Below are 26,130 nucleotides of genomic sequence, written 5' to 3'. Positions count from 1 at the left end.
TAACAGAATTGTTTTCACTATAAGGGGAATATTTCCTCATATTCATATCTCAAATATGGAAGAGGGAAAAAAATTATTACCTGGAGCTCCAACACATAACATTTGGGTCTCTTCTTTCTTTTTTATTTTATTTTATTTTATTTATTTGACAGACAGAGAACACAAGTAGGCAGAGAGGCAGGCGGGGAGGAGAGGATTCTCCCGCTGAGCAGAGAGCCTGATTTGGGACTCGATCCCAGGACCCTGGGATCATGACCTGAGCTGAAGGCAGAGGTTTTAACCCACTGAGCCACCCAGGGGTGCCCTGGGTCTCTTATTTCGTCCTTGGTTTCTTTAGGGTATGTTTTACAACTTCAAGCATCGTGCAGAATATGGTTTTCAAGCATTTTAAAATTATTACTGAGCATTTTCCCATCACTAAATTTTAGCAAAAATCATTTTTTTAAGACTATTTACTTATTTCACAGAAAGAGGGAACACAAACAGGGAGAGTGGGAGACGGAGAAGCGGGCTTCCTGTCGAGCAGGGAGTCTGATACAGGGCTCAATCCCAGGAACCTGGGATCATGACCTGAGCTGAAGGCAGACACTTAATGGCTGAGCCACCCACGCACCACCTATTTTCTTTGGTTGGTTTTTGTTTGTTTGTTTGTTTTTAGCAGAAATCATTTTTAATGGATGCTTGAAATTTCATTATATTTTACCCATCTCCTTTGTTAGATATTTAGGTTTTTTCAGTTTTCACAATTATATATAACATTTTTATTAAGATGCATGGGCAAAAATCTTGGCTCACATCTCTAAAATAGTTCCTTAGGATAAATGCGTGGGGTTGAAAAGGGATGTACACTTCAGACCTTGCAAACTATGAAACAGCTATTCAATTTGGATTTCATAATCCAAAGAGGAAAATGAGGCTTTGAAATCATTAGGCAATCCTACATATGTGATGATTTAAAAATTATAAAACAATCCAGCATTACAGAAAGTGAACAACAGCCATGGCGAGGAAGAAGTACAAGGAAAATAACCATTAATTCAAGAAAAAACAGTGCCCATTGTCACATATTTCCTTCCAGGATTTTCATATTGGATGTTCCCACCATACTTGTAATAATAATGACGTATATTCAAATCCGTGTCTCACTGTTTCCATATTAACAGGACAGATGATTTTTGGATCCAGTTGGCTATATTATTTTTAAATGGAAGTATTAAAGCCACCTGGGTAAATAATACACTCCCTTAAGTTTCAAATAATCTAAAAGCGATGGAGGCCCTGAAACAGCAAGCAAAAAACAAACAAACAAAAAACCCCCCCCCCAAACAAAAACAAAAACCCATTATGGTAATGATTCAGCTAGGTTTTCATAACTTCAGCCATGCAGTTTCTTTCCCTAACCTCTCTCCCACTCTGCCACATTCCAAAGAGTAGTTACTTTTGTAAATATTATTTATGGCTTAGTACAAAGCACCTGTTATATGGGGGGCCAACAAGAGTCTCTAAGAAACTCTCCCTCTTTTTTTTTTTTTTGAAACTCTCTCTCTTTGCTCAGAATATTTACTAGGTACGGTCCATGGCCAAGCGCTTTGTAGCAGGCAGCCAGAGAGGGGGCAGTGGCCGGGCTTACAAATCATGAGCAAAATAACCAGCAGTTGCCTTTGTTTTAAGGCAAGTTATTACCTCAGTCAGGGCCAGGAGATAAGCCCCTGATTAAATGAGCTTTGAAGAATAAATAAAATGGGAGCCAAGGGTCTTGCTCACTTCCCGAGAGCTGGCTGTTTGTTTCTCTTTGGAGCCCAGCTGCATTCCACAGTACAAGGAAGAGGGGATGGGAGGCTGCTTCATGACCCTAGCTTTCATTACTGTCCCTTTTATGCTGTTCTTTTGCCTGGTTTCCTGGTAAATATCGTTAAACCCCAGGAAGGTATGTGCTGCTGCTTCCCCACACCCTCAGAGGCCCACCAAGCTGAGATGGGCAAGTTATGGGACATTTTTAGGTAAGGGCTAAGTAATACACAGCAGGCCCATCTGAAAATGATGCTCACTTACCACTGGCCCCAGCACCACACAGTACAAAGGAAGAGAAGGCAAGGCGGCTAGAAGATGCTAGCTTGTTCGCAGTAACCATTTGTTGCCACTGCTCAGCCTCTTTCCCTGAACCTCAGGTCCAGCTTTCAGGAAACCTTTCGCCCAGCTACTGATGGCAGAGATGCAATGGAGCCCAGGTGGTAACAAACAAACCAGCACTTTAAAAACCAATGCAGGCAAGGTGCCTGGGTAGCTCAGTAGGTTAAGCGTCTGCCTTGAGCTCGGGTCATGATCCTGGGATCCGGTCCCTCACTTGGCTCCCTGTTGAGCAGGAAGTCTGCTTCTCCCCCTCCTCCTTGCTCATGCTCTCTTTCCCACTCTCTCTCTCTCACACACAAATAAATAAATAAGATTTAAAATAAAATTAAATTAAAATGCCTACAGGAGTAAAGGAAAAGTGAGCAAGAAATTTTTATTCTAAAATCACAAAGACTACTTGGTATCCTATGGTGCACTGGACTGTAAAATGTCTCATTGAATGAAGCATCTAGATGCCCTGGACTAAAATAGAAATAAAGTTTATTTCTACTGACAGTGGTCCCCAGTAGTCAGTCAGTCAGGAAATTCCTCTCCACATATTTGAAACTCAACACAGCCTTGCCCACCAGTCCCTCTGTAAATCATTCCCCCTAGCCCAAGTGATAATGAGTCAAAGACCAGAGGTTTGCCAGGAGGCAGTGTTCTAGATTCTCCTGATTTTAGAACCAGAAAGGGCAGGATGGAGATGCTCCAAAGCAGGGATCATCTGGGGGGCTGGTTTGGTTTGGCTGGTGGGCAGGAGTTTGTTTTTTTTTTAAAGTTAGCCCAAGCTTTTGAAGAGAAGAGATCCTCTAATCAAGAAATACTCTTCCTGGAAATTTAGCTTAGGAAGGGGAAAAGTTCTATGCAAGAAATTGTTGACTGTAGCATTACTCATATTGAAAAACAGAAAATAACCCAAATATCCAATAATAAGGAAATGGTTAAGTAAATATCAGTATAACCATGTCAAAGAATAATTATGCAGCAACAAGCAAAAAATGCTTATGATCTACTAATAAATGAAAAACAGACTGGAACAGTGTTTCCAATGAGGGTGATGGAGCTGGAAAACCACCATTTCGCCACTGCCATATTCACTGATGGATACAAAAGCCTGGGAACCAAAGGGCAGTGAGGAACAGAATGCTTACATGGCCTGACATTAACTCCCCACGAATTGTATTGTATTGTAAAGGGGGAAACAGGAACTTCACACTACAGAACCTTGTGGACACTGCCTGAAGTCAGTCATCAGAATTAACGCTCCCACTACCATGACAAGAGGATATAATATGACTCCTTCTACTATGCACCGAGAAGGACGCGTGATTTGCACGGTTAATTCCTGCCAGGAATGCGTGACCTCAACCAAACCAGGAGGAGAGAGCAGACAAATCCAAACAGAGGAAAATTTCTACAAAACAACTGATCTAAAGTCTTTGAGAATGTCAAGGTCTTGAGAGACTTCAAGAAGGCTGGGGAATGATTCCAGGATAAAGGAGCTTAGGGAGACATGACAACAAAAAAGTGGGAGATTCCGGATTGGATCCCGGAATGGAAAGAGGAACAGGAAAACAGAAGAGCATACTCACGAGACAATAGGTGAAGCTCAAGTGTGGGCTACAGATGAGAAAAGAGGAGTACACTGACTTCAAATCTCTTGATCTTGATTAAATGTCCTTATTCTTGGGAATTACATGCTGAAGTATTTAGTGGTAAATGGGGCATGAGGTGGGCAACTTACCCTCTAATGGTTCAGACAAAAAAAAAAAAGTATGTCTATACAAAGAACAGACAGGGACGGGGAGAGAGAGGGTGAAAACAATAAAGCAAATGTGGTCAAATGTCAACGATGGACGAATTGGGATGAAAGGTTTATAGCAGTCCTTTGTACTATACTCGCAACTTTTTTTTAAAGTTTGCAATGATTGCAGAATAAAGTTTCAAAAAAGTGTACCTAGGCAATGATGACAAGCACAAGAATTTTTGCCAAAAGATAAAAAAGGATACATGGGGAAATGAAAACAGCTGACTGGAATGGACCAGCCGGGGGGTGACATTTTCTTCTCACTAAAAAGCGGCCCTGGTGTCAAGTCTTGTTGCTGGAGACCCAAGCAATTCGACAATGACTAACTCTAAGGGGAGCAGTAATAGTCCCCTGGGAAGTGTAGGGGCTTCCAAAGATTATACAAAGACCCAGACGTATGTACGGTCAAGTCGTTCCTGGCCCTACCTGCTGCCCAGGAGGGTCTACATAACGGTGACTCTCGAAACAGGTTTTTTTATAGACCCCTAACTAGCACACCTACTTCTTAGAGGAGACATACCTTCATCGCGGTTTCATTGATCAAGTTCTCGCTGATGATGGTGGCAGTGCCCAAGCTAGAGCTGGCAATCTTGGTGGCTGTTGTGTTCATTGGCTTCACAGGGTGAAGTCTAAAGAGAAGGGGAAAGGCTCCTTAGACTTTCGGTAATGACAAAACGGAGACACTGTCCACCTCACGGATGGCAGCCAGTGAGACAGACAAGAGGGCAGAGTGGTGATGCGCTCTGTCCGCACGTCCAGTCCGGCAGACGCCGGTGTCCCTGCGGAAATGAGGGCGGTCGGCACAAGACAGCCACGGGCAGGCCCACCATGCACACCAGAAAGCCAGGTGTCCTGATGTTCTCACCAGACCCTTGGTCTCATTATCAACCTCAGAAGAACACTAAAGCCAGCCTCTTATTCTTGAGGTGGCTACAGCCTAGGACCCACACCCGTGTGAGGGGTCCTGCAGAGCCTCCCGTTCCTCAACAGTAAAGAAAGAGCCGGGAACAAACACGCCAGCTTAACCTCAAAGCAAGTTCTCAACACTGCTCCGTTCTACCACTCCGCCTCGGCTGCTTTCTGATGCCGGGAAGATACTGGGACACAGGACATTGCTGCAGTTTCAGAGCCCCAAATCTGTGCAGAACAATTCCTAAACCATCTGTGAAGACGGTCCCAATGTTCTCCCTACAAACGCAGGAGTGTCCTGAGGAGGAATTCCCACCCGGGGGTTGGGGTGGGGTGGGGGGAGACCCTTTGAAAACAGGCCCTACCAGCAAACTGCGTGGCATATGCCATCGGGATAGCCGTGCACTTAGAAAGCCATCCACCTCAGCAGGCAAAAGGCAAAGGGTCGGGTTGTGGGGTGGGCCTCATTCCCGTGGACAAAACGACCTTCCCCGACTCTCACCTGTGCTTGGCTGACCCCATTCCCACGCTCGGCTGAGCTGAGATAGGAAGTGTCTCTGAGGGTGAGACCCAGGCCTGAAGAAGCGGCTTCCTCTTGCCAGAACTTTCCACTTTACCAGCGGGGCCCTCTGCTGTGGCCTTTTTTTGAGATTCTGCTGTACTGGTGTGGTGAGTGTCAGCGTGTGGGTAGCCGGGGAAAGAGTGTGTAACAGGAAAGTTCTCAGAAAAGGAGGGACTGGCTACAGGAGAATCCAGGGCTGGATCAGGAGGCTGGCTTGGCCTCCCATTTCCCATCAGCTTTTCCCTCTCGCCGCCGCCAGGAACTGGCAGCTGTTTATCCGACCATGAGCTCTTGCCAAGATCTGGCTTATGAATTCCTGAAGCTGCCGTTGGCTCTGGAGAGGCTGCCACAGATGTTTTGGGTGCTTCTGACCCAGGGTCATGTGGACCCTCTGCAGGCGCCGCCCAGCCATCTGCCTCGCCCCTCGGCCCCTTTTCCATCTCGGGACGGGCAGGGGACAGGCTCAAGGAGGAAGGTCCTCCTTCCAGGGCTGCCACCTGCGCTGTCTCTCTGTGGTCTTCAACCTGATCCACTCTCTCGTCATCTGATGCCACTTCAGGAATGGAAGGAAGGGTTAAGCCCAGATCAGCCACGACTGGAGAGTTAACCCCTGGGGTAGAGTGAAGGCCACTCAGGGGCTCAGACAATAAACCTTCGTGATCACTGGCTTTGCTCTGATTTGGGGCCATGAGTCTACCTTCTGACTCAATCCTCAAGAGCGGAATGTCATTCCCTGAGCCTGCTTCACTCATGGGGGCTTCTGAGCCCTTCTCCTCGCAAGAAGGGCCGGGAAGGGGGCCCACCACGGAAGCTGGCATGCCACACTTCGCTGCTGGGGACACGCCTTCCCTCTCTGCGGCCTCAGCAGACTCCCCGTCTGACGCATTTCCAGCGGCGGCTCCCTCGCGTGTCAGCTCCTGGGGATGCCTTCTGTCCTCTTCCACTGACCCAGCAGCCGGCTCTGGCTCCTCTTGTGTAAAGAGCTGCTCAGAAAATGACACGTGCTTCCTGATTTTCTTTCGGCTCTCGCCCACATTCTCTTCATGTCTCCGTATCACGGAGCCAAGAGGGGGAGCCGATTCTCCCACCTGAAGAGGGGGCACCGCTTCTGTCATCGCAGAAGTCATGCTGTCTTCCTGAAGGCTGGTCTCACCAAAGGACACAAACGGACTCTCTGAGTCTGTGCTTGCCCTCATCGGATGCTTCCCCGCTGGGCTTTCAATCTGGCCACTTTGGTGTGAAAGGCCGAATGTTACTTCTTGGGCCTCTTGAGATGAAAGGGCAGAGTCTCGTTCTGGGGCAGGAAACCCCAGAACTTCTTCCTGGTTCCCCATTTCAGACTGCGTCACAAGAGACTTTTCTGAGTCGTTACCAACAGTGCTCTCTGGGCCTATCTCACTGGTCTTCCTCGTGGGAGAATCTTCCGTCCCTTTACATACTGGAATGGGTAGCTTTCTGGAAAGTGACCCCGAGACACCAGAAACGGTCTTTGGAACTTGTATTAAACTCTCCCTTGGCAATTCTGCCTTAAGGGGCAAAGATGGTTCTTCCGTACTGGCCTGGCCCTTGTCTGTGGAAGGCCAGTTCTCAACCGGCGTGGATGTGGAAATGGGAGCCACTACGGGAGATGAGAAAGAGAAGACAGAGGGAGATTCAGAGGATGGTGTCTCTGCACCATGCCCCAATTTAGAAGGGACAGGTGTCTGGCCAGAACTGGAAAGAAGAGCAGAAAAGAAGACAGGAGAGTCAGGGGAAGAAGAAAGCCTGGCTGTGGGTTGAGCCTCTGGGAACACGTCCAGTCTGCAAAAAGGACAAAATAAAATCTGCAGGTCAGTTGCAGATGCATCGTGAGAGGCAAGAAACACAAATAAAGTTGTTCCAAAGGGGCAAACACTTTTATACGGGGCGGGGGGGGGCAGTAATTACTTAAGGTAAGAAAGGACACTTTTATCACCACACATCTGCCACACAAAGGGCTTATTGCAACAGAAACAGAAAGTCCCAGGTAAAGCAACAGCCCACGGCTGCTTTTGGTGATAAACAAAAAGCATCTACAAAGTTCGAAGCAGTAAAAGATGCCCCTCGGGGCAACAGGCACCAGTTCTGAAGAGGAACAGTCTGCGTGTGCATGTGTGTGCGTGCGTGTACGTGTGCGTGCGTGTGTGTGAGAAATCAGAGTACATAGAATCTCAAAAAAAGTCTCTCCCACCCAAGACCACAGAAATATTGTTAGTGTGACTGTGAGTCATGCTGAAAGCAGAAAGCCCCCAACGTTCACTCAGGCTCTCGCAGCGAGATGCACAATGGACACGGAGAGAATGGGCACGCTTGGGAGCAGACCAAGGGGCCCCCGCACTAGCACACCAATGCCAAATTGCAAGGAGGAAAGATATCATCTGCCCCGAAGGGCAATCCGTGATGAGGACTCTAAAAAAACACATGTTCTGCACACACCACAACCAGAATCTGGTATGCCCCACTTGGAATACTTGTAATTTGCTACAAACCAGGGCGCTCCACAGGGGCTGATCATCTGTACCTATTGGCAGCGGTGTGGGACAGGGGTCCATCGCTGCAATCTGTGCGGGGCGGGCCAGCCAACGGGCTGGTAGAAATAACTCAGACCACTGAATGCTTGCCATACACAGGTACCACCCGATCCCCAGGCAAGGTTTGCTCTAGCAGCAGACCTCTCTGATCGCCACAAACAGCCCCGTACGAGGAGGGCTGAGACTCACCGAGGCTTGACGGCTTTGGTCTGCGGAGCTCGTGCAGAGCCCACGGGTGGTGCAGCTTCCGACTTGGGCTCTCGGTCGGCTTCCGGTTCTGTGATCTGCACTTCCTCAAAGGGATTCAGGGATTTACCCCGTCCAGAGCCTCCAGAGCCGACAGCCAGAATGTCCTTCTCAGTTATTTTTGGTAGGCCTTCGTCAGGCCCTGGCCAGTCATCCCTTGGTCGGACCTCCGGAGGCATGCCTTCCTTCTCCTTCCCCAGGACGGTAGGCAGACTTCCGCCCTCACTGCCCTTAGCCACGTCCTTCTTTCCCGTCACCAGAGAAAGCAACGAGGACTTCTTGTTCTCCTGCTTCTTGCTCTCTTTGGTTTCTTTTGTGGCTTCTAAACTCGCGGGAGCCGCGCTCTCCCGAATATCCCCACTGCCCTGCGGCCGGTAGGACGGCAGAGACATGGTTTTTGGAGAGTCCTTGGTGGAAGACTCAGAGAACCATGGGTCGGAAGACACCGCCCCTCCATCCCCAGGCTCCTTCCAAGACCGAGGAGCCAGGTTCTCAGTGGAGGAGAACAAATGCTTCTTCCTGAAGCCCTGGGGGGACGGGGAGGAGGAGGGGGTGCTGTCCTTGGTCTCGCTCTTGGCTTCCGGCTGCTCCATGTAAACATGGTTCCCGTTGATACAGACATTAGAGCGAGAAAGGACGTCATTCTTAGACCGAAGGCCGCCAAGAAAGGAGAGTCCTTCCTTCTTGGGAAGGCTGAAATTGATCTGGTTCAGTTGCTTAGCATCTGCACTCCCTGTTCTCTTATGAGACATGACTGTGGGAAGAAAAACAAAGATTAAAAGGAAACAAGAAGTTAAACGACCGGTTCACAACCAGAAGGGAGTGCCCATCTCTAGTGTCTGAATGCATTTCTGGTTCTTGGCATGGGGGTGTGTTCCTGGCATCTAACAGGGGGAGGTCAGGTATAGTGCTAGAGATCCTATGAGGCACCGGGCAGCCCCTACAATGAGCAATTATCTGGCCCCAGCTACCAACAGTGCGGAGCAGAGGTTGAGAAACCCTGCATTAAAGCAATGAGAAGGGCAGGATCTGGCCAACAGTAAGGTTTGATCATTGAAACTGAAGTTCAAATCCACAGTTAATGGAACTAGATTCCTCAGCTTTCACTAAGGATGATTCCCATGAGGGTTTAACACATGAATAGGATTTCAATAAATACCTGATGAGTTAATAAGATGTCAGAATTACTCTAAGGTTCTATGATTTTACCCTTAATTAAAAAAAAGAAAAGAAAGAAAAGAAAAGGCCTGGATACATTCATTCTGTTAACTCCAAAAGCTTTTTAAATCTACATCAGTTACAGAGATAAAACATTCTCTTTTTGGGGCGCCTGAGTGGCTCAGTGGGTTAAAGCCTCTGCCTTCAGCTCAGGTCATGATCTCAGGGTCCTGGGGTGGAGCCCTGCATCAGGCTCTCTGCTCAGCGGGGAGCCTGCTTCCCCTTCCGCGCTCTCTCTCTGCCTGCCTCTCTGCCTACCTGTGATATGTCTGTCAAATAAATAAAATCTTCAAAAAAAAAATCTTTTTTTAGTCTTTTTTAAAAAAATTTTACTTATTTATTTGAGAGAGAGGGAGAGCACAAGCACGGGGAGCAGCAGAGGGAGAAGGAGACGCAGGCTCCCCAATGAACGGGGAGCCCGAGGTGGATCCCAGGACCCTGGCATCATGACCTGAGCCGACGGCAGAGGCTTAACCGACTGAGCCACCCAGGCGCCCTGAGCCAGGCACTTTAGAAAAGGAATTTATACATTTTTAGGAACCAGACGGCTTAAAAAGAGAAGTCTTTCTGACCAAGACTAACCACCAAAATGGTTGTCATCACCACCGTCATGACCATCATGACTACCATCATCACTTCAGCAACCGAGGAACTGAATTAAAATCCTGCTCTTTAAGATTTGCTTCTTCTCTCTGAGTGCAAAGAGGCTGAGGGAGAGAGAACCCAAGTAAGAAGGAGGAACAAACTTACCATCCGAGGCAGAGGGGGAGTCATCCTCATTGTCCTCATCCTCCCACCGGGACTGAAAGTCTCCAGGACGCAGCAGCACTCGGTCTGACTTTGAAGTAGGCAGGACGGACATGGACTGGGAAAGTGGTGTTTTCTGCAAATTCGACTTGGAAAACAGGGTCTTGATCTTTGATTTCTTTTTCTTGTCTTTGGAAGGAGACTCATCATCACTGTCAGCGGAGGGTGTCACACTGGGAATGATGGCTGAGGCGGTGTCTGACACGCTATCCTTATGCTTCCCCTTGATCTTGTCCTTCAGTTTCCCAAATGGATTCCGAGACTTGTCTTTCATGGAGAGGTCAAACATGCTAGCAGTCATGTTGTTTCTCATGAACTGGATGTCAACCTCAATTGCTCCTCGCTCTTTATCCTTCTTTCCGGGTTTGGATTTCAAGGTATACCACCTACAAGGAGAAAGACTGAGAGGTTATCTTTGAATCGAAGAGCCTAAAACAACGTTCAGTGTCCCCACTAACCGGCTTTTCTTCTCTGTTACCACCAACCTCTAACATAAACACATTCTTGGGCTCTCTTCTTTGGAATAGAGAGGGTGCGGTAGGGGAATGGGGGCAGAACTTGCAGTTTCGTTTTTGAGAAGACACCCACTAGGCAAAGATAGGATCTGATTCTGTACTTAATGTACAGCCACTTAAAATCTTGATTTAATAGCTATTTCTTTTTTTTAAAGATTTATTCATTTATTTATTTGACAGAGAGAGATCACGAGTAAGCAGAGAGGCAGGCAGAGAGAGAGGAGGAAGCAGGCTCCCCGCTGAGCAGAGAGCCCGATGTGGGGCTTGATCCCAGGACCCTGAGACCATGACCCGAGCAGAAGGCAGAGGCTTAACCCACTGAGCCACCCAGGTGCCCCTTAATAGCTATTTCTAACAATAAAATAAGTCAAACAAATATTCCATCCAGTCATTTCCTGTGACTGGTATTTTCCGCCAACAGGGTAAAAATGCAAAGATCATACACAAATAGTTAAGAAGGCAGAATGCAAATTTACACATACAACTCAGAAGAGAAAAAAAAAAGCAAGCATTTATAGAACAGTCCCTGCTGGGGAATAATAGAAAATATAAGACAGAGAAAATTTTTTTTCCAAAAAGAATGAAATATGCCAGTCACAAAATGACAAACATTGTGGGACACCTGGGTGGCTCCGTCGATTAATCATCTGCCTTCAGCTCAGGTCATGATCCCATGTAGGATGGAGTCCTACAGACTCCCTGTGCAGTGGGGAGTCTGTTTCTCCCTCTGCCTGCTGTTCCCCTGCCCATGCTCTTTCTGACAAATAAATAAATAAAATCTTTAAAAACAAATGTCATTGTATGATCCTACTTATATGAGGTGTCTACAGTAGTCTGATTCATAGAGTGGGAATGGTGGTTGCCAGGGGCTGGGGGGTAGCAGTGAATGGAGATTTAGTATTTAATGGGTATACTTTCAGTTGGGGAGATGAAAAAGTTCTGGCCAGGGATGGTGGTGAGGGGTGGCATAACAATGTGAATGTACTTAATACCATAGAACTATACACTAAAAAAAATGATGAAAATGGTAAATTTTGTGATGTATATTTTACCACCCTAAAAAAAATTAGAAACTGAAAGGAAGCATTCTTTCCTACCTTACTAATCCAAAAAAAGAATATTTCAAACATTATCAAGTATTTCAACTGGTCGTTTGCAAACTGCTTGAAGATATGGCCAATATTCTATCAGCCCAACTCTCCTGAAAGATGATGTCAGAAAAAGGAAATCTCCCCTGGGCATTTGCCCAGGAACTGCAAGAATGTGAGGCTGATGAGTAGCACGACCCCTACAGAGCAGAATGGCCCACTGAGAGCCATCCCTAGGGTTACCGTCAGAGGGAGAAACCACATTTGGATGTTTTGTGTCGTGACCTACTTAAGAGCTGAGGGCCGGGGACGTTAAGGAAATGATAGATTTCCTCAAACGAGCAGTTTCCTCTTTCACCCTCAGCCAGTCTGCTCGAAGGGCGGATCGCCGCCCCACTAGCTCAGCTGATTACACACTGAGAGGAAAGAGGCAGAGCGAAGCAGACACCTAACACTTAAACAGCGTCTATGGCATACCCAGCACTGTGCACGCTTAGGGACGTCCTCATCCAAGTCTCACAAGACACTGAGGCTCACAAGTGCGGTGATTTGTCCAAGGTCTTGCAGCTGGTAAAGGGCATGGGCAGGATTCTGAGTCAGTTCTGCCTTTCTCCAAAGCCCTTACGCTTACACCAAAATTCCTGCTTTGCACTTTCTCCTGACTCACCTCCCTTGTGCAACATACAAGAGGAGGGTTCAAACTTAAATTCTTTCTGAGGCAAGTTTAAAGCTTCTCATTTAAGAGTCCTATCAGAAGAAAAAAAGACGTGTTCTCGGAAGAAAGGGGGAAACCCGTCATGGCTGGCCACCCATCATAAATCATAAGATTACATAGACAGTCCAGTGTGCAAAGTCATCGAGAAGAACTTAGACTGGATTTTTTAAAAACACAGCCAACGTCGGAGAAAATGAGGTGAGCCATGATTCTGGACCTTTAGGGGGAAATCTTTTATGGTTTTTAAAACCACAGGCCACAGCTGGAGGTGGGGGGCAGATGCAAGGTCTTTCTACACAGCGTCACCCCCGCCAGTCTGGTGTCTTTCAATCTATTTTCTAAGACTTAGCCTGGAAGTGATTTCATGTTTGTCATGTAGACATCCAGAGAATCATCTGTATTCTCCTCTTCGGACAGTCATGTGGATCAGTGGTCGCCCTGGTGATGAAGGGTGGCTAGCTTTTGTAAATTCGCATTGCAGGCACCTGGAAAGGGGAAGTTGCTGAAAGATGACTGGGGAGCTCAGATGACCACACTAGCCGCAGGCAGTTTCACCTCTTCACCCTGGGGAAACAGTGGGTCATGCCACCTCCCCAGCTCTTCCCTGCAACTCAGTCCCTTAGCCTCCCAGGGGATGCAGAGACGACCTTCAGAGCAGACTATCGACAGCTCCTGGGACCAGCCTGCCTCTCCAAAAGCATCAGCGCCAGTCTGTTTGTTTTGAGTGATGCCACAACCAATTCTACAATCCTCCCTGGGGAACCTATTAATATCTGATGCATAGGTTCGGTCCTGGGCACTAAAGTGGGATTTGTTTGGGTAACCTCTAAAACCACTAGGAGGTGAGAACAGATGCTTCGTCAACTGTTCCTAAAATTTATTTTTACAGGCAAACCTAAAACCAAATACCAGGTAGCCAAGAAGGGGCACAGGCCTATCGAAGGATGTGAAAAGCAGACTGAAGCACAGTTAAGCATCCCATGCAAATGTTCAGAATTTTTAAAAAATCCGTGCCGGATTTATTAAAGCTGGAAAAGACAGGAATTGTTTCTTCTAATAGTATTACGCTCATCATTAAAAATTCAAACCGTTTAAGCAAGGGTTCTTTTGGCACATGCGTAATTCACTAATAAATGAAAGCCATGATTCATGAATGGCTCACCCTAAGGAATCCCAAACCAGACATGTTTGTGGGTTTTGACATTCAAGCATCAATTTGATTCTAAGTGTTTCTATCCGTTTGGTTTGTTGTTGTTGTTGTTTTTGGTTTTTGATTTTTTGTTTTTTTGTTTGTTTTGTTTTAGCTCACTTAATTCTACCACCTCACAGAAGTAGTTCATAATAATGAAGCCCCAGCATAGCCACACAGCCTGTGATGGCAGAGTGGGTGTGTTCCAGCATTACCATTCATGGAGGCCCAGAAAGCTGGAATTATCTCAGAAATCAGGGCTGGGTTCATTTTCCTAGTCCAAAGGGCAGAGTACAGGAAGAAAGCCATCATCCCAAGGTAGTGAGTTTGTTTTTAAGCCCATATTCTGGAAAAAGTACTGCAACCAATCAAGGAAATCTAGTGGTCCCTTCTATAATCAAATAATTATTTTAACTTATAATTAAAAATCCAGTTCTTCAAAAATCAAAAGGATCTCTGAATACATGGAAAGTGACAGAAGACATATATAAACTATATTTTAAAGTAATAACAGGCATAAGGTAAAAATTCAAATCATGCAAAACGGTACAAAATGAAAACTTCAATCTTCCTACTCTCTACACCCCTCACTCAAGTGATGGTCCTGGGCATATATAGGCAAAATGCCTATTATCCAAATAGGCTGCCCTGTTGTTTTAGAGTTTTTTGAGTTTAAGGTTTTGTTTTTGGGGGTTTGAGTTTTTTTGGGGGGGGTCAAACACAAGACAAGGCAATAGCTCAAAATATAGAAAAATTCAATTATGTCTTCTATTGCCTGGATCTGCATTGTCCAATCTCCTGGGCTTTTAGGCTTTTAAACAGTCATTTTGACAAGAGCTAAAATTATCCAACCACGGCCAATCGACTCCGCCAGTCTGCTTCAGAGCGCACCGTTTCTCACTGTACGGCTCAAAGCAAGGAAAGCTGATCACAGGGGGCCGTCCATCGGAATGTGGCAGGGTGAGGGCAGCACAGTTCTTGCTCTTGGGAAATGGAAAGTCTCACAGCAGTGCAGACTTTCGGGATTATACTCGTAAGGGACTGGCTGGTATGTGTCAAAAATAATATTTCTGCAGCTGAAGCAAACATGTTTTTCCTTTAGAACATTCCAGAGGGCAGACACGAACAGGGAAATGATGGTCTCGAAGATACAGTTCAAACATTTTTATATAGCAGGCACTGGAAATACAAAAGGGCCAGATTCTGCCCTAAAAAGCATACCATACCCTCCAGTGGGAGCAAGAGCCCAGGCTCACCAAACATCACAAGTGTCACACTGGAACCATTGTTGCCTTTTCTGACTTTGAAACCTGAGAAAATAATTAGACATGGGAAGATATGCCTGCTAAAGGGTACAATTTCATCCCAAATAAGGACTCACACACAAGCAGGGTCCTCAGAAAAATTAAATCCCAAGGGGCTATGTGAACTACCTACTTAGGGGCTCCAGTAAAGTGAATACTGTATTATTGTATTAGACACAGGAGGCTCCGGGAAAGGGAGGGGAAGAAAGACCACTAGCTCTACAAGTGACTTCAACATTTTCATGTGTGTAAATTTCAAGGGCTCCTTGTCTGTGGGTCCAGTCGGGACCCCAGGGTCAGAGGTGGGCTACCCATTTCCCTCCCCCTGCAAAATCTCTACTAGACTTGTAGCTTGAGTCACCTCCGTGGTAACCAAGCATTGTGACACAGGGGATTATGGCCTCGGGTGAGGGAAGAAGCAGGAAGAACAGAACAAGCACCTGCTGTGGTGTTTGACACAAAGGACACTCTCAACCGTTCTCAGGTGAAGAATTTTTTCAAAGCAATTCATTAGTTGGCTCTGCCAGGGAATCAAAATAAGGCTGAAAATCACATGGGGTTAGCAGCTGAGAACATCTAAAAGGTGTTCTGGAAAGGGGTGAGTCCAGATGGGTGAAATGTCTGGAAACTTCGCTTGGTAAGCCTAGACGCCGTGCAGAGCAAACAGGGACAGAAACGTTTATGACCTATAAAACATGTGTGGTGTGTACCCTACAGAGGCTAAGTAGTTTAACAAGTTTTGTGATTGCCCCTCAGTAGCTGGTCATCATTGCCTAACTCAGAATACCTAATGACCGATGGGCCAACCTTGCCTCCCCAGGTGGCCCTCTCTGCCCATTGTCAACATCTTGGAAGAATTTGTGGTCAGTCATGAGAGAAGCAAATGGCTCATTTTTTTAACCCCAATCCCTGAAACAGTCATTCGGGCATCTGTAGCTATCTGTAGCCACCAAACTGAATCCTAAAAGCTGGTAAGTGCCAGGCTCTAGGACAGAGAGCAGAAAAAAGCGCGTTGAAAATGCTTTGGATCCTTTCCATATTATTTGCTCTATAGAAATTCTGTTAGAAAGTGAGCACAACAAGTTACAGAAAATTTTTTGTGAGGGCGCCTAGGTTAAGCATTTGACCCTTAATCTCAGCTCAGGTTTTGATCTCAGGGTTGTGAGATCTAGCCCCATGTTGGGCATGCTGGGCAGGGAGCCAACTTCAAAAAAAAAAAAAAAGAAAGAAAAGAAAAAGAAACAGTTTTGTTAATTTTTTAAATGAACTCACTTTCATGCTAATCTGATCTTTATAAATCTTTTTATGTATCATCTTGAAGCCTTTTTTCCTATACACTTTAACAATCACTAGCTGAGACACTTTAGGCAAGTTACTTAACCTCTCTGTGGCTCAGGCACCTCCTCTGAAGCAGGGCTAAAAGCCCCTACCTCATCCGGATATTATGAAGATAAAACCACCCAATGTATGTCAAGCGCTGAGAACAGTGCCCTGCACTTAGTAAGCATTCGGTAAGTGTTAGCTATAACCCTTACTCAGCTGTAACCAGAGCAGACGTGCAATTTTATTCATAGTGTGTTGTACATTATTGCCCTCCAGTCTTCATACCTGCCACTTCTAAAGGCTGCAAGACCTTCTTCGAAGGGCACGTATACCATGGTTTACCCATTCAGAGAGTTCTCAGAAGGAAATTTAAGATACTAACATTTCTGACTGGCTGTACTCCTTGTTATCCGACCTTATCCATCAAATCCGAGCAACAACGGTATGCATGTGTAGGGAGGACGAAAACACTTGGTTACAAAATCAGTCTGTATTACATCATTTCTAAAATTAAGATGTAAGAGTTTAAAAAACACCGTGATCAGTATATATTTTCTGTAACTTACAGAGAGATTTACCGACTCTCAGATACAACTCTTTTCTTAAAAAGAAAAGGAAAAAAATCAAATAGAATCTCTAAAAAAATTTAATAATTTAAATTTTAATTAATAAAGTAATTTTTAGGGACGCCTGGGTGGCTCAGTTGGTTAAGCCACTGCCTTCGGCTCAGATCATGATTCCAGGGTCCTGGGATTGAGTACCACTTCCGGCTCCTTTCTCGGCAGGGAGCCTGCTTCTCTCTCCGCCTCTGCCTGCCACTCTGCCTGCTTGTGCACTTGTACGCACTCTCTCTCTCTCTCTGACAAATAAATAAATAAATGAAATCTTTTAAAAAATTGATTTAAAAAAATAATTTTTAAATTAGAAAAAATCAACATCTTTTTAAACATGGACGAGTACCCCTCCTATAATCATTTACTTGTCAATTTGTTTTTTTACTTGATCATATCTCAAAAAGCCACAAATATTAATATTCTACCATCAGATCCCATATCTCACCTCTTGCTCAATGGGTCTGTCAAAGACAATCTCCTGGCAACCACAGGGTCCTTTATCACCCGCACAAAGCGACTTTAAGAATGGGACAAAAATGAAGTGGCCTGGTTCCCCATCTCTTGACCAGGACAAGAGAAAACAAACACATCCTAGCATAAGGGACCTACCAGTCTGCTCCCCCAGCACAGACAGATTCGCACTCCTTCAGTGAGAGTTCCTGGCAAGGAAGCAGAGTCCAGATGATTTATCTTGCAATCAAGCTAAGACCCAAGAAGGAAAGGTGAAAAAACCCCACATTTTTAAATCCTGTTTTAACAACCAAGGCTTAGTGAAAATGAGAAGTGCCATTGACGTACCAGGAAAACCCTACAAGACCAGCGTAAGAGGGGGCAACACCCGTAAAGAAGTATCCAGGGGCCTGGCCCGCGCTGGGGCCCTTCACACAGGACACCCATTCTTCATGATCACAAGAGGCCTTTTCAGACCAGGCCTTCTGGAAGCCTTAATTGTTCTACCTAGCTTAGCCACCTCCTTTCTCATAAAAGAGTACTTAAAAAGTGAAGTGCATAGCAGACACACCTCTAGAAAAATGTTTCTGGGATTCCTTATAAATGCCTCCCCTCTACTCCATACAAAGGCCAGCCTTCAGGAAAGGACACTTAATTACCACTGCCTTTTTTTCTCTCCACAGCCACATTCCTAAATGTGTCCCTTGGGGACACCCTGGAGACTAAAATCCTTGATTTTTCTCTAACAGATTATCTACAGACTTCTCCCTGCAGGAAAGGAATTTCTCATCTCATTAGTAGTTAAAAGCAGCTCCTTTGCCAAAGGCATGGTTAGCAGAAGGTAACCTGCTTCTTCAGTGTTAAGAAAAGGACTGGCAAACAAGCCACAGCCAAAACTAAGAACCATTAAGAAGCAGAACTCTGCCTTCATACCTCGGTTGCCCCTGGTCTTTAATCCACGGGGCTGAACCTAAGATTAAACCCTTCTCCACATCTTTCCAGCAAACCTCCGCCGGCCTTGTGCCTTGTGCAAACAGGGACCTCAACCAATCATCACTCACTACCCTGCTCACTCACACAAATGTTTTGAGCTCCTGCCCTGGGTCACATGGCAGAGCACAGGACCAAAGTGGTCCCTGCCCAGCCAAGGGAAAAGCCGGCAAAGCTAGGCTTGGTCTCCTGAGCCTGTCTGCTTTTGTGGATCGGGCCACAAGATCCGACTCAGGAACCTTCAGGGGAGCAGTTCTCGCTGCCAAGTCTTTTCCAAAACATATGATCTTGGCAGGGGACTGATTTTCTTCAAAGGCCAATACAAGGGTCTGGGTGTTGATTTTGTTGGAATTCAAAGGCCCTGAGGCTTAGAGATCTGCAAAAAACCCAGAATCAAAGGCCACCCAAAGGGACTGCTCAGGGAGGAAGATAAGGCCTGAAATGACCTCTTATCACTTTCTCCAGTAGGCAAGGGCTTCTTAATCCTTCTGGAGCTAAACCAGAGCTAGGGTCTCCAAGATTATAGAGCACGGACCACAGTTCTCTAGGATGTATGGCAACTAAAATTGTAGTATTTTAATAGATATCTGAGATTACTGTTAAGGGGGAAAAGAGTAAGGTCCACAAATCCGTGTTGGGGTAGGTAACATTTTAATAAGCACATGTATTGCTTTTAAAGTAATTCGAACATTTTTAAGTTAATCACTACAATTAAATGACGTATCAGATACTATTTCTAAAAACCTCCCTCTGATGGTAGTTACAGAAATAGAGTCTTTGTAACCAAAGGGAAGTTTAAGCAAAGTGAAAAAGGCACAAGACTCTTTTGTACACTTACTTTCCCTAATGTGCAAAACATGTAAATGGGTGACTTACTTGCCTCCAGAGTTTTATTTTTCACTTATGGGTTTGTTTTTCCTACTGTTATATATATGAGTTTGTCCTTTGCTTAGTCCTGTATTCCGTGAAGCAGTGACTTTGTCGGCTATGTTAAAGCACACCAGGAAGATTTCATTAGTTATGTACACTATTACAAAACAAAGACTTGGCCTGTATTAAAACTGTAAATACTTGGAGACAGACAGACAGACAGACAGACAGACACACACACACACACACACACACACACACACACACACACACACACACCCTGGTTTCAGTGGTGCTTCCTACAGAAGACTGTTGAGTCACAGGTGTCACGGCCCAAAGCAGTCTTTGTAATGGTGACCTCACTCCAGTATCACGGAGGCTGCTGGGGAAAGAAATCGCCACCACTTCCTGGTTCATTTTCAACAGCAAACTCTCCCTACTTTATTAGTTCATTTTTATCACTTCCTCTCTCTCACCCCCACCCACACGCAACCCATCACAAATCAGGCCAACTGAACCTCCAAAATATTTCTGAAATTTACCACCTCTGTCTACTTCCAATGCCATCACCCTAGTGCAACTCACCACCATTGGTGGCCTAGATTAGTGTGACTGCCTCCGATTTGGCTGTCTGATTCCAGCTGAGGACTGCTTCAGATCCAGTGGCCAGTGATTTTTTAAAAAATGCGGATCACAACACCCTTCTGCTTTTAATACTCAGGGACTTCCCACTACTCTTCTTCTACTACCCTCCTCTTCAGTCTCAATCTACACAAGCTCTCCAACTTCTCAGGAGTTCCTGCCTCAGGGCCTTTGCATAGGCATCTCCCTCTCCCTCAGGTCCCCTTCCTCTCCTTTTCACCAGAAAAATCTCTTTGTACTTAAGGTTAAAAATAGCCTCAGAGAAGCTATTTGCCATCTCCTTCTTTAAGTCATGTCTTTCCCCCTCCATTCTCTTATGACACCCTGTTCTCTTCCTCCATAGTGCTTATCATAATACATTATTATTTATTTATGTGTTCATTTGTTTAATGTCTATCTTCCCCACAGGGCTCTGAGCTTCCTGAAAGTAAAGATCATGTCTGTTTGGGTCACTGTTTACACCCCAGTGCCTGGCACATAGAGGTATTAAAAAATATTTACCAAAAACATAAGAATGAGATCTTGCCATTTGCAACAACATAGATGGGCTTAGAGGGTATAGCGCTAAGTGTAGTAAGACAGAGAAAGACAAATACTGTATGATTTCACCTATATGTGGAATCTAAAAACCAAAACAAATAGCAGAAACAGACTCATCAATACAGAGAACAAAGTGGGTGGTTGCCCGGGGAGGAGGAAGTAGGGGGATGAGCACAATGGGTAAAAGGCAGTGGGAGGTACAGGCTTCCAGTTATGGAATAAACAAGTCATGGGGATGAAAGGCACAGCACAAGGAACAGGCGGTGGTAATGTAATAGCATTGTATGTGACAGACGGCAGCTATATTTGTGAGCACCGCATAAAATCACTATGTTGTATACCTGAAATTAATGTAATATTGTGTGGCAACTCTACTTCAATTAAAACAATGTACTAAAAACATGGATTTTGAAGAACAACAAAAAAAAAGGCAGTTGAAACTTTCCTGAAGCTAAATGAATGTCTTAGAGATGAAATCATAATCAAATAATACCATGCGGGAACTTCTTGCCCATCACCAGAACAATGACTCTCGAGTCCCCTCCCTCCTCTTAGTCACTTCACTTCATGGCTACAAGAAGGTTAGGTTTATTTCTCCCAGAGCCCACAGAGTCTTAGTCCCCAGACATCTCCAGCATGGAGCTCTCAGCTTCCTACACAGGACTGGGAGGGGACTGGGGCCCCTGAGCTGAGGAATGGTTTCTAGTAGGGCCTAATGTTATCTTTAAGGGGAATCCCAAGAAAGGAAAAACTTAATCAGTAACAGTGCTCCAATTTGCCAACCTGTTACCAAAAAATCCTAAATGCACTGAGGAGGCTTGACAGTACAGGCACAAACACTGATTGCTTATTATCTATCTCTCTGCTTATCTAAATCATTTCTCTGCATCTGACCCATCCAGAAAAACAACTATTGAGCCCTTATTTCTTTTTAATAACCCGGATTTCCTTTGGCAACTTACTACATTTATACTTACTATATTTGCAGTTCTTCAAAATCTCTAACCTTTATTAATATCCAAATCCTTTCATATGCAACCAAATTCCCTCTTGCATCTTCAAGAGGTGTAAGAAAATGACTCTCCATCACTCACTCCGTCTTCCTGGCTGGAAGACCAGGGCAGTATTAAGTTTCATGATATTAGTTACACAGTGGCCAGCCTGAATGGATGTTTTTTAATCTGCCCCAGATTATTTCCCTACATCTTGCTGCTCTTAGTAGCCCCCAAAGTTGTTTTTTTTCCCCCCTTAGATCAGTCTAGGATCCCAAACTACCTGAGACTAGAGAGCTGAGCAGAGAAACCCACATACTGGTTACCTGTTTCTGCCTCCCAGATTCATGTCTGTGTTACGATCATGAGACTTAACTGGTTCCCATTTAACCAAGGCCCAACTTTGACCCTTGGTCATTAACAGGTAAGGATAAGTGCAAAATCAATGCATTTCAACTGCCTCTGAAAGACAGGCGCCATAAACTCCTCCCTATCGAACATATCCTACCTATGCCTACCTATACCATAGGTTAGCCTCTGTGTGGCATTTTAAAAGAGTGTGTCATCACACTAAATTGGAGGTCCGCAAAATGTGAGCTCCGAAAAGCATATTCTTTTGCCTCCAAATGTATGACAGGTGAGGGCCTATCAAGAGAACCAAGGGAAATTCTAGCACAGTTAGCTCTTGACGTCTTGAGTTTCTGGACCCATGACAAGAGTCATACTCTACAGCAGCAACTCTTCTTTGCTCAAGATTAACACACATGCACGCGCACACACACACACGCACAAACCCAGAGACCAAAATTTGAGCTTCTGTTTTGTTGCTGGTTTTTTATATCTAAGGTGGAGTCAAACCTTTAATAACTAGTTCAAATGACTTTTCTAACCTAACCAGTTTCTTTCTGGTAAACTTCCGCTTCTTGTTATATATCTCACTCTCCAAATCTCAACTATCTCGAGCACCCAAGGAACATACTGGGGGAGCTGAGAGGCTTGGTTTAACTAGGTTCCCCTTGGAAAGTCCCAGGAAGCAGCAGATGGAAAGTTTACAATTTCACCTACTGCTGAGGTGGCAAAGAAGACTTTGTTTGCAATTATTGAGGGGGGGAACCCAACACATCAACTAAGCATCACTTTCCTACAGGTTGATATTGTGACTAAGTGGTAATCAGCTCATACCGCAGAGATGGGAGTAACCATCTAGGTTCAGGGTTACATTGGAGAGGAGGACAGAAATGAAGATGCAGACCTCTGAACCCTTCCTAAAATAGGGAACTTAAGATGATTTTTGTTTCTCACAAAGCAGTAACAAAACCTTTTGAGTCTACACACACCGGCCCCAGTAATCCAGGAGCCCAGAAACATCTTATAAATATCAACTAAGCCTGGCAACAAGCTCCATGTGTAAATAGGGAAATGGGTGTTTAGAGACGGAGCAGCCCAAAGCCTAACAGTGAGTCAGGACCACAGTGGGCACCAGACCCAGGAATCTGGAATCCTCCTCTTTGGCGGGGACACACGGTCTTTCAAGGGAATAAAATGTTCACCCGAGAAACAGACGGCAGAGACAGATGATAATATCTGCGCATCTTGGGACAGAACAAGACAATGGATGGCCAAATGGCGCCCGTTGAAGCTGGAAAGGAAGCCAACCCAAGGCCCCAAATGTCAGTCAAATGGAAAATCAGCATTGCTTCAGCGCCTCATCAGCAAAGGCACTGCTCACCTTATGGCTTGTAAGTTGATGCCAAGAGATACCCTATCCATCCTCACCTCAAGGCTCTCTATTTTTATCTGAATTGAATTCAGAAATGCCTATTCATCTTGGGCCAGATAAGTGAATCAGGTATTGCATTTGCAAGCATGCAAGCCGAAACTGGACCCCACGATGCAGAAAAGGGAGTCTGGTAACTTCAAACCCTCTGGCTTTTTCCATCCCCTCCACCAGGGAAAGTTAAAATACCATTTATATCTAAAACACCCAATGTGAATTCGTGTGCTTCACAAGCTGTAGGAGTTGTGGTAATATGACTGATTTGCATATTTAAGGTCCAGCAAAGTAACCAATTAAGCCAAGGAGGCCAGCTTTTGGTACAGTACGTGAGCATAATCAAATATTCCATAATCAAATGCTCCATGGCAAACACCTGCGAAAGAGAACAAATAAGTGGGTGACACCTTGAAGTGAACTTGGTGGTGCCCAGCTTTCTCTGTGGGAGTGAGATACCCTAGCACACAACTCTAGACTGAGAAGCTACAGGTGAGCAGCCATTCTTTCAGAATAGGACCAGAGAGAACCCGACAAACGCGGAGAAGAAACAATGTCTACCTCCCACTGCAGCTGGGCCAAGGGCAGACACAGGCTCTGACCAGCACTGGGAAATCCTTACTAACTTGGGGCTCAGGGGAAACAGTGTTAAAAATTTTCAGTGTGAAAGTGAAGACCAAGCTGTTCTAGTAGGCTTTGGGACCCAGGGGGGTGAGGGGAAAAAAGGGGAAGAGGGAGAGGCAGATTCTCTTCACTAACCACGTAGGCAGTAGTTGAGGTGGGGGTGAAGGTTCTACATCTCTAGGTGGCCTCCACCCCGCATTGTAATGCCCCAGCTCTGTCCCCGGGTGAGACTCCAAGGCCACAGAGTGCAGTGGGGTTCACCCTCCACCGTGATCCTCCCTGCTCCCGGACCCAGCCATTCCCAGCTCAGTGTCTAAGACAGTGAAATCCCAGGAGGCTTTCCACATAAGCCAATGAGTGTTTCAAACATCCACACTACCCACACTAGGAAGAAGAATTCGTCAGCCCACATGTATTTCCAATTCATCGAAAATTCATAAAGTGCTTACTAAGTTCCGGGCGCTGAGCGACGTCCCTACAGATTCAAAAACACCCCAGGTAGTCCCCCACCCCCACCCCTAGCGCCGGCTTCAAAGAGCCCACGCGATGGGAGAGCTGAGGCGGGACAACCCACGGAGAAGTTGAACCTAGGTGAGACTGTGATTATCGTCCACGGGGATCCTTGTCCAAAGGCCTCTCTCCATCCGTCCCCTTGGGACACGGCGGCGCGGTGACTGCCGCGCTCGCTCTAAAAGAATCTCAGCGCCCAGCCCCACGTTCCCCGCCCCGCACTGCCCCGCTCCCCGGCCCGCCGCCCCCCGTCCTCTCCCCCGGCCCGCACTCACTGGGTTTTCCTGCGTCCCTGGTCCCGGTGCAGCTCCCGCAGGTCCACCTCGGCCCGGCCCAGGAACTTGTCGAGGCCGAGCAGCGCGCGGTGCAACACGGTGAGCTGCAGGGTGGCGGCGGCCGCGGGCGCGGCCCCGGCGGACAGCAGCGGCGGCAGTTCGAAGGTGGCCTCCTCCCGCCACACTGGCGCGCCCAGGCTGCGCTCCGACACCGAGGTGGCGTACTTCTCCTTGCCCACCTGGATCACCGCGTACGCGTCGCTCGTGCCCCCGGGGCCCTTGGCCCGCAGGCCCCGCGCCTGCAGCACCGTCACCTGCACGTGCGTTGGGGACCACACGGACCCCGGACCCCGGCCCGCCGAGGCCGCCAGGGACATGGTGACGGCGCCGCGCCCAGCTACAGTACAAGGACGCTACCGCCGCGATCCGCGGCCTCTGCGGCCCGCCCCTTGGCCCAGCCTCTTTAAGGCTTCCGGCCACGCCCCCTCCAGGGCCCGCCTCTCACCACCCCGGCCACCGCGCCGGCCCCGCCCACCCCACCTGCCAGCGCCTCGCGGGCCTCTGCGGCTCAGGCTGGCGAGCACCGGGGCGCGGGAGGCAGGCGCGGCCGCGGCGGGGCGGGGCTTGGAGAATTCCGGTACGAGGGGTGTTGGTTAAGGGATGGGGTCCCCAACTGCCAAAGGTCGTACGGCCCAACCGGAACTGACCGGGGCACTGCCTGGGGAGTCCGACCTCACTCCCAGTCTGGCACCGCCAACTGGCAGGTGTGTGAGCTGGCACAGATTACTTAACATCTTTTGGTCTCGGTTCCTTCACCCATAAAATGAGATAACAATCTCCTCCTAGTGTTGCTGTAAAAACGATAACGTAGCCCGGCACCCGGTGAGCCCTCAATCAGGAGTAGCTGTGAGGGCGATAATGAACGCGATCCCAAATTCACTGCTCTTTTGATTTTGGCCAGCCGGTAGTTTACTCTGGAGGTCTGCGCGTTCTGGGACGGCGCCAGGTGGGTGGGGAGGGAACAGGATCATTTGACGGCCTGAAAAGGGGAACGTAAGGGGGTGGGGGGCGGTCAGGAGGTGATGTGGGAGTGTCCTACTATTTTGCCCTGCCCTCGCCAAATAAGGTGAGCTAAGAGGCTAAATTAGAGAAGGGGAATAAAGGAGGAACTGAAAATAGGATTGCCAAACCAGACATCAGGAGAACCGAGTGCCACCCTCTCTCCATTTACTTCCTCAGCTCTCCTGAGCTGGATCCTCTTCAGTCTCTCGCTGCTCCTTAATTCTGGGCTTCCAGCCGTTCACTTTCTTATTCCAGATGTCCATGGGATTGGCAGATTCCTCTCATTCCCAAATCCTGGTGAGTGTTAATACTTAATCACATTTACCCCGTGGGTAAGCTTCCAGGAGTCCCTGTCAGGTGGTGACTTATTTAACTTGTTCCTTCCGTAACCCCTGGCAGAAACCTGGGTACACTGTAGGTCCCCAGGGAATGCTATGGAATTGAAA

General features: G+C 46.7%; 1 protein-coding gene across 2 annotated transcripts in view; it reads right to left on the bottom strand.

Annotated features, from left to right (window-relative positions):
• The window catches only part of RAB11FIP1 (RAB11 family interacting protein 1), a 31,076-nt gene extending 6,000 nt beyond the window's left edge, over positions 1 to 25,076 (bottom strand). Inside the window, exons 1-5 of one of the 2 annotated variants that reach the window (XM_045996392.1) lie at positions 24,623 to 25,076; positions 10,154 to 10,596; positions 8,129 to 8,939; positions 5,331 to 7,190; positions 4,440 to 4,548 (exon numbers count right to left, since the gene is read on the bottom strand). In XM_045996392.1, the coding sequence (XP_045852348.1) occupies positions 4,440 to 4,548; positions 5,331 to 7,190; positions 8,129 to 8,939; positions 10,154 to 10,596; positions 24,623 to 24,999 (3,600 nt within the window). In that variant the 5' untranslated portion in view covers positions 25,000 to 25,076. The remainder of the gene's footprint in view (positions 1 to 4,439; positions 4,549 to 5,330; positions 7,191 to 8,128; positions 8,940 to 10,153; positions 10,597 to 24,622) is intronic. The other variant, XM_045996400.1, reaches the window with a different exon arrangement.
• Positions 25,077 to 26,130: the final 1,054 nt, after the last annotated feature.

The sequence above is a fragment of the Meles meles genome, chromosome 2 (assembly GCF_922984935.1).
Source record: "Meles meles chromosome 2, mMelMel3.1 paternal haplotype, whole genome shotgun sequence".
Classification (NCBI taxonomy): Eukaryota; Metazoa; Chordata; class Mammalia; order Carnivora; family Mustelidae; genus Meles; species Meles meles.
The sequence above is the reverse complement of the archived record's forward strand: the minus strand, read 5'-3'. Positions and strand labels throughout refer to the sequence as shown.